The sequence below is a fragment of the Erigeron canadensis genome, chromosome 5 (genome assembly GCF_010389155.1).
Source record: "Erigeron canadensis isolate Cc75 chromosome 5, C_canadensis_v1, whole genome shotgun sequence".
NCBI classification, from domain to species: domain Eukaryota; kingdom Viridiplantae; phylum Streptophyta; class Magnoliopsida; order Asterales; family Asteraceae; genus Erigeron; species Erigeron canadensis.
In genome coordinates, this window is record NC_057765.1 from 10,012,340 (window position 1) to 10,021,271 (window position 8,932).

Below are 8,932 nucleotides of genomic sequence, written 5' to 3' on the forward strand. Positions count from 1 at the left end.
TTCAAGTTCAACCTTTTTTTGAAAATGCATGATAATTCCACGACATTCTTTGCCTATATTCTTTTTTCTTTCACTGCCGACAATGTTAGAGCATTGAACTCTCGGTAAGCCTATCATCTTCATTTTATTGAAACCTAGTTATATATATTACTATGTTTAGTATTAAGTAATATATTTTTAATATGTCTATTTTTGTCATTTTGTGTATTTTATTGAAAGTTACAACTACTTTGCCAAACATTTAAATATATCTAAAAAGTTTTTAGCTACAGCTACGAGTTACAACTAACTCCTACTATCTTCCAGCTCCAACTAACCGCTAACAGTTACCAGCTACTAAATATTTTTGCCAAACATATCCAATATAGAAGTTGAATTTATGTCTGAAAATTTTCCAAACACACTTATCAGTGGGTTCAATCGTCATATCGTAGATTATGCACAACTACAAGATTCTACAGATGGTGGATATTCTGAAACTGTACCCGAAAGGCCGAAATCAGCAAAAGCACTCGTAAATTATATACACCTATACTAACAGATTCTACAGATGGTGGACACTCCTTGGGTTTGCAAATAAATGTTCTCTGCAAACCAGTTTCGGTTTCTTATACCTGCAACCAAGAAGCCGGCTTAACATTGCTGGGGCCTTACTGGATATAGTCTGATACATCTTCCTCACTATGATATGGCTCTCAAGAATCATCAGCTCCAACAATTTTCTACAGCTCTGAAATAGAAAATCGTTTAAATTTTTTATTAGCTGGTTGAATATGGAACGGCAGTAATCCTAAAGTTACTGGTTTACTACCATATATATAAGTATATAACTTGATGTTAATTTGAGATCTTTTGGATTAAGTAATTGAAAATGCATTACAGTATGCTACACATTTCGTTGTTTAAGCATAATAAATATTACCTGAGGATTTAGTACATTCATTTGACTTAAAACATGCTCCTGCAAAAAGAAAAAAATGTAGAAGTTAAACAACAGAAACTTGACAATATTTACCAACACATCTTGAAGATAGGAATGTAAAAGGATAACACGTAATAGTAATGAAATTGCTTTAATAATTACGAGAGCAAAGTACCCGCGCGTTGTGGTGGTGAGATGATGGGGTGATAGGTCATAGAGTGTGATAGTCAAATGCCTTAGCCGTACGGGCTCCGCCCTCGGATTTAAAAATTCGTCGAAAGTATATCGAATGACATCTCTAATGAAAGAGCATGAAATTTTAAGAACACCCATATAATTTTTATAATTTATCGATGTACGGTTTTTGAGATAAAAGATTTTGAATGAATTGGAGGAATAAATGATTTATGGAGGAGAGAGAAAACAAATGATTGGTTGAGATTTAAGGAGAGAGAAAGAGTGTTAGGTAAATATAGAATTGAAATATGGGCAGGGAAAGTAAATGTTGAAACTTAAAATGTAAACAGGAGAGATCTGCTTTATAATACAAGGGAAAGTGCCCGCGCATTGCGGCGGTGAGATAATGGAGTGTTAGGTCATAGGAGGTGATAAGTTATAGAGTGTGATAACCAAATGTTTTAGCAGTACGGGCTCTGCCTCGGATTTAAAAATTCGTCGAAAATATATCAAATGACATCTCTAATGAAAGAGCATGAAATATTAGGAACACCCATACAACTTATATAATTTATCGATATACGGTTTTTGAGATAAACGATTTTAAATGAGTTAGAGGAATAAAATTATTTATGGAGGAGAGAGAAAAAATGAGTGGTTGATATTTGAGGAGAGAGAAAATAATTAATGGTTTAGATTTAAGGGTATAATAGGTATATTAGGTAGAGATACTTAAATTAGTGAATAAATAAGAGAAGTAATTTAGGTAGTTCAAATCATGTTTTGAGATTTAAAAAAAGGGCAAAATTCTTTATAAGATATATAAGATATAAGATAGTATAGATTAGAGGTGGGAAAATGAGCGGTCTGAGTAATGAATCAAAACGAGTAATTATTGGTTCAAGTTGTGTCAGTCTGCCAAAACAGTTTTTGAGAAAATTTATTTTATTTTCTTCTGCAGATAATTAGTGGTCTCAAAATACGACCACACAAATTACATTGTTTAAAAAACTATCCAAAATTTTAGTAGAATTATGGAATTTGTTAAAAACAACCCTTATTAAATGAGAGTGTAACCTTAAATGGAAGGACATTATGGGTAAAATATGTAGGTAGTTGGTGATTTAGGTTTAACTTTCTAGTATCATCACTTAAGCGTTTAGTGCATGCAATTATATATCAGTAACAGCCAGCAAAAGCGTAAATGATAAAACAATTGCGCATACCTCCAATATCCCAGGATTTTGCATCACAATACCAAGAACACGGTGTACAAGTCCCTTGTAAACAATATCATTGATGGTACCATCTCCATTTACCCATGGCAATATTGGCTTGAAAGAAGGAGAATCGCCAACATCAAGTTCGAACATTTTTTCCTTGGGGTCTGTTCTTAGAGGCATTACATTCTCCTCTTCGTAGGTTTTAGTCTCATCATTTCTTTGAACTTCACTCGTAGGTTGGGGAACCTCTACTAGGCGGTTTAGGATGGTTAGTCTGTGATGCTCCTCATCAGTAGTTGTATGCCCCTCAATGCAGTCTGTGCAAGTTTGTTTCACAAAATCTTTGCCTCCATCCTTGTGATTTTCTTGCCAAGACTCCAGAGTGTTGAAATCAAGACCATGTTGGTAGGTAGCTACTGAGGCTAAATGATACTTTGATCGATATAGAGATTCAACAATGCGGATAGAATCATAAGCATTAACCTGTGTTAAAGAACCAATACATACAGTTAAAATACATGAATACACAATACTTCTAGGATTGTGGGGTGAGTGTCTAAACACTTGGCACAAGACAGCTGGTAAGAAAGCATGTACTTAGCAAAGTGGGTAATAGTCAGAAAATATCTGTGTGATAAAGGTCCACTGTGTTCTATCGTCAATAACAGAGCAATTTATGAAGCTAGATTGGAGTACACAACTATAATAGCAGGAATGATGCATGATGGAAGGTGGAATTGGCTTGCAGGATGAGAACAGTGGTTTTTACCTTTAGGGCAGATTCCAGTACCAAAATTAAGTAGCATGGTTGGATCAGTAGTAAACACCCTTGCCCTTTGGAGACAGAGGTCATGGGTTCGATCCTTATCCATGCAAAGGTTGGAGAGCCTTTTCTACCATTTAGGTAGAAACTGGAAGCAGCCTCTCTACTTAGGTAGAGGTAAGGTCTGCCTATATCTTAACCTCCACCATACACCGTCGAGGTATTGGGGCTCAAAACCCGCGGAAGGCGGCACTAAGCAGTTACTTACTTCTAGTACCAGAATTAAAAGATGAAATGCAACTATGCAAAATAGATTTGAGTGGCTAAATAATAAAGGGTATGAAAGTTGATTATTCTCGAAATCATTTATTCATTAGCTGTTTATGTTACTTTTATGTTACTTTTCCACCCCCTTCATTCCAAATCCCCAAACCAAAGTAACCAACTACATTGCCAAGCATGCTCTCAATGAAAAAATCCTATAATATAGAGTAAGAAATTTTCCAATCCAAGGTAACTATAAAGCAAACCTTTAAAGCACTCCCAAATGCCTCAAGCACCTCAACAAGGAGTTCTGGCATCGATTCCCCTATAAGCAATGTGGCAATATATTAAATTTGATATTAAAGAAACATTATCCTCTTAACAAAGCAAGACTACATAAGAATATATGAGAGAAGTAGAGTGGCAAAAAAGGATTGGGTGACAGGTCGGGTAGGGTTGACCAGAAACACTTATCGTCCTTTTTTTCTGTTTTTCAACAAATTAGTGCATTAAAAAAGATTACGGAAACTAAAGTACACAATATTAATTTAATTTTTTGCATAAAGCTAAGAGGATGTTGCATCAGAATTGCCGTTCTAATTAGGAAAAAAAAGAAAGAGAGGATGTTGCATCAAAATACACTCCAGATTACTTTCAGCCCGTTTGACCAATATAACCAGGTTCCATTGTAGTTATGTTTTCTTGATTTGGCCATTTGATGAAAACATGAACGAAAATCGGCTCATTCATAAATAAATGGGGGGAAAATGTCACCTCTATAGTTAAGTCAAAAGCTGCATACCATGAACACCAATAATCTCAGAAATCTCCTCCATGCTTAAGCCTTGATCACCAGCTTTTTGGATGGCTGAATGAACAGTTCTAAAAAGATTGGGAGAAAAGGAAGATAATTCTTGTGCAGACGATGCCAGGTGTCTTGCATAGCAAGTCATAGCATTCCATGTTAACTCAGAGTCAGCATTTGACTTTGAGATTCCTTCAATAAGTTCAGAAGGCAGTGACCTGTACTCCAAATTCGAACGAGAAGTAACTGCATTCTCATCTCTAGATAATGCAATCACATCAACTCTTGGAATTATATCAGAGCTCAAGGATAAATTTATCCCTGGAAAACCTTTTTCTTTACGAAAATAAATTTCATTGTCATCACATTTACGTTTCTTCAAATTCTCAACTTCTCCAATACCTTCATCAGGCAGGCAAGGAAACATCGATATTTCTCCTGAACACATCAGCACACACAGTTGGAGGACATCTCCACACTGAAGGTCTGCAGATAGATCAACACCGTTTTCTAATAAATCATTTTCTTTCTCTTGAAGCCACCTCACCATCTTAGCAGCTTTTTTTCCAGTATTAACAGGAAATGGAGATAATGAAATATTATGCAAGAACTGCTGGGAAAGTACAAATTGAGCAATGCCACTACCCATCATCTGCCAGAGAATAAAGGAGTGGAGAATGAGCATAAAAACATGAAGAGTTATCTATAAATGAAGCATTTTGATTTTGGTTTTGTGTTAAGAGCTTCAACATTTTGATTTAGAAAAATTAACTACGATTTGATATTATTTTTTTTTGGTCTTAAAGTGGTTTCTATTCAGGTTTTATATTTTGATTTTTGGATTTAATTTGATTTTGTCGTACTAATTTTGGGTTTTGGAAGGAAAACAAATTGTTGCTATTACTAGAGAACATGAAGAAGACGAAAAATTACCTACCCCTCTTTTGAATATCATGCATAGCACATGAATCATGACTCGCACAAACCCTAAAACGTTACATTTAACGAAAAATTAAACTTGTGCCATCGAAAGAATCATTGGCCAAATTTACAGTTTGCGGGACAGTTTTGCGGGGAAATTGTAAAACCACAAAATACTTCACACTAAATAATAATAATAATAATAATAATAATAATAATAATAATAATAATAACGAGAGCCTCGTTACCATGAAGTTTTTGTCTCTGAGATAGTTAAAGGCGGAGAAAAGATCTTGCTCCGAGTATCGCCGCAATGTCTCAACTAGCATGTTTGGGACCTCTGGACCTTTTGCAGAGCTTAAAAATACAAGCTTGAATAGCTCTATTGCATTAGAAACTGCCACTGATTTGTATGCTTGCATACCAGAATTTTGTACTTGATTCATAAGCATGACATAGCTTTTAGGAAGACGACGTCTTGATCTTCGGGAAGATGTTTGCCTCCTTTTTCGAGAAGATGCTTGCCTCCTTCCACTATCCTTTTTTATTACATTGATAGGGGTAGCTGATGAACCTAAGTTGTTCTCATCCAATTCCTAAAAGCAGCAGAGGACTATTAGACTAGAGTTGATATCAGGTTATATTAGAGGGAGTCAATCGTAAATGTTTCTTTTATATACCCTAAGTAATCTCCTTTTCTAAAACACAATTATACAATCCCAATTACAGATTAACTCAGAACATTTATAAATCTATAATCTATCAAAAATGATATTTTAAGCAGGTAAATTGCATAATGTAATGCTCCATTTTTTATTAAGCAGGTAAGTTGCACATCTATAATCATATTATTAAAAGTCGACATATGTAATATATGCAAATGAAAAACTTTAAATTACAAGATCAATAGTAATCTTTCACTTTCTAATACAAACTCATTTTACAAAGATACTATTTAGTCTATTTTTGCATAATATCACTATTTATTTCCTTATCTTACACCACCACCACCACTGACCACTATCCAAAGCCGGGGGTTGGTCCCTAGGGACCATTACCCTCAGCCGCGTGTACTGGCGTTAAATTTTGAAGTTTTTGAAAATTTAGAGCTCTGAATTTACCTATAGAACCACCGTGTATCGCACGGGTGTGGTTCTAAAATGACCTAATTAGCTCATCCAATTTCACTCATACTTTCATACTCGGCAGTCATATAACTATGGACATTACCCATAAAAAGGCAACGTACTTGTGGCAGATATCTATTTAGGTACCCACTATATTTTCAACCATGAAAAGGTAGTGTACTTAAAAAAACTCATTTTAAGGCACTCTAATAAGATAATTAGTTTCCAGTTCCACACACCATATCAGGAAAAGTACTGGTCAAAGTGAATAATACATTAGCTACCATATTGTGTTTTGACCGGATAACTAGAACGGGAATACCTTAAAGCAAAACTTTTTGAAAGTTGCTTGCATTAAAATAAAATTCTTGAAAAAATATTACTCATTGGGTTGCAAAACAATGGTCCACTAGACAAGAAGACAATTATAGAGCCAAAGGCAAATGGAGAAACTATATCTTGTGATCCATGTGTCATGATGTGACTTACCGGGCATGAGTTCTATGCAGTGTGCACTCTGGGTACAAAATCATTACATAGGACCAGAGGGTTCCCACCCATTTACCTTTTTTTTTAATTAATACAATTAACTTTTTACTCAAATAAAAGTTTTGCCCTTCACTATTGCTTTAATGCTTCTTTAAGTCATGTAAATTACAGTTGGGGGTATTATGGGATACTTAAACAATTATATCCAGCGATTTCAAAGGTGGACAGCTATTTTAAGACAAACTTAAATAGTAAGGTCCGGTGACAATTATTTTATGACGTAGGGAGTAGTCTTTTATAGGCAAAAATAAAGCTTGTAGCCTAAAAATATGAATGACCTATGGTCCTATACAAAGGTGGACAATGAAAAGGGGTAGTCTTACATGTCCATCATCACCAACATCTGAGTGAGGATACTCGGATATGTATCGAGCACCTTTAGTTGCTTCTAATTTAGCAATCTGCTTGTATTTGAGAACTTCGTCAAGGAGCATCTTGATATCTTTGTCATCAAAATCATCCCATCGCTCTTCCATACAAAAATCTTTTGTATGATTAACAACTTGAGGAGCATTTTGATCCTGAATAATCACTCTGCAACCATCACCAAGTGAATTATTCTTGGAAGTTTCAAGATGCTTTGCATATCTCATACTAAGCATGTTACAAAATTTCATTACAGCTTTTCTGAACTGCTTGTTCCTATTCAGTGTCGACATTCTTCTTTTGCATGTAGCAGGGGGGGCTGGTAGATTTTGAAGTGACGTCCAATCTGTACGGTTAAACTTCGAACCGCGAGCAGCTCGGTATTTTACATACTCAATCACCAACAGCCTGAAAGAGATCATTAATATCAACATCATCTCATGGACAATATGTTCATTCAGTCGGGCACAGATGCAACGAAAGCTATGCTTTGTTTCATTAAATACTTTATGCAGATGTGGCAAGATAGGCAAGTTGGGTAACGGGACAAAACCACACAGATCAAGTTGTGTTGACATGAAACAGTCTTTGTCCAATAACTTAGATAAAAGTACGCTTTGACACATTAAAAGTTACACTTAGCACAACCTTCAGCCAGTTTCTTGATAAGCTTTTTTCTACCTGTGTGACACATTAGATATAAACCATAAACCAAATCAACCCAGTTATCAAGTATGGCTGCTAATGGCCACATCTTCCTTAAAAAAGAATTATTAATGGATTGAATAAGAAAGTTTAAAATGATATTTAACAAAAAAATCCCCTGGACTAAATGCCAACCTGCAACTTTTAGCCCCATTCATTAATTTTTTTATTGACTTTCGAATCAACAAGGATTATATGTCAGCTTACAAAGCAAGAATGTAGAGGGAGAAATTTAAACTATTCATACGAAATAGGTCAACTTGAGTTGTCTGTTATTGGTAACCTGTCAGACAGAGTTGTCTGTTGTTGGTAGTAAGTCAAATGGATCAAACATTTTAAAAAACAGCTAAAATAAAAAGGGTTACACTTATCAAAAGTCTCTAACATGTATGCAGATGCATTCAGTCTCCTAAACAGTTTTAATTTGAAAAAAAACTATATTATTATTTTACTCCATAGAGTTTTGTAATCAATCATATCTGATACAGTAGCTCTTTACAAAATTCAAAAAATCCCAACTATTGGAGGGGCATCCTAACTAGGCTTGATATTATGATCTGAACATCAAACTTGCCTGTTTTGATCTGAAATCATTTTGACATGTTACTAGTCCAATTTGCCATCTCTACTAACCATGTAAATAGATAAATTAAATTTTGCAACACATTCATACCTATCTTTGTTTCCTGTCCATGAAAACCTCTTTTGGAATGAAGATTGTAGCTCTGACATGGCACAATCATGTATATCAGAATAAGATTGACCACCTTCATCTTCAGTCGGTTCCAGATCATCTTCAAGATCTTTCTGGCCATCCATTTGTGTTTCATGATCTTCAAAAGACTTCTGTGCAAAACTTTCCTCTTCGGTGGCATCATCAGTTCTCGATGTTTTGGCTTGCTTGAGTTTGCCTGACTCTTCATCAAGTGGACTTTCATTATTTACTGACTTTTCATTGGAAGATCTTTTCCTTTTGTAAGGAAGTAAAGCATGAGTTGATAGTTGGAACTCCCGCTCTTTGGCACCTGATGCTAACTTTAGTTTATGCATTTGCCGTTTATCATAGAATACACGGAGAACCTGAAAGAAGCAGTAATCAGCTTACAAATA

General features: G+C 35.1%; 1 protein-coding gene across 1 annotated transcript; it reads right to left on the reverse strand.

Moving 5' to 3' along the window:
* Positions 1-428: 428 nt before the first annotated feature.
* On the reverse strand, positions 429-7,492 carry LOC122601168. The gene is made up of 7 exons (XM_043773935.1): positions 7,075-7,492; positions 5,324-5,671; positions 4,140-4,806; positions 3,616-3,674; positions 2,326-2,805; positions 923-961; positions 429-730 (listed from the first exon to the last, which is right to left on the reverse strand). The coding sequence occupies exons 1-7, from the start codon at positions 7,408-7,410 to the stop codon at positions 545-547; spliced, it is 2,115 nt and encodes a 704-aa protein (XP_043629870.1). The 5' UTR covers positions 7,411-7,492; the 3' UTR covers positions 429-544.
* Between the last annotated feature and the right edge of the window lie 1,440 nt (positions 7,493-8,932).

Bases quoted from the DNA above. Each gene is read 5' to 3' on its own strand.
- LOC122601168 (XM_043773935.1), bottom strand. From the start codon at position 7,410: ATGTCGACACTGAATAGGAACAAGCAGTTCAGAAAAGCTGTAATGAAA. The intron at 5,672-7,074 runs GTAAGACTACCC...TGCTGCTTTTAG, and splicing joins ATGTTGGTGATGATGGACAT to GAATTGGATGAGAACAACTT. The intron at 962-2,325 runs GTATGCGCAATT...TTCTTTTTGCAG, and splicing joins AAAATCCTGGGATATTGGAG to GAGCATGTTTTAAGTCAAAT.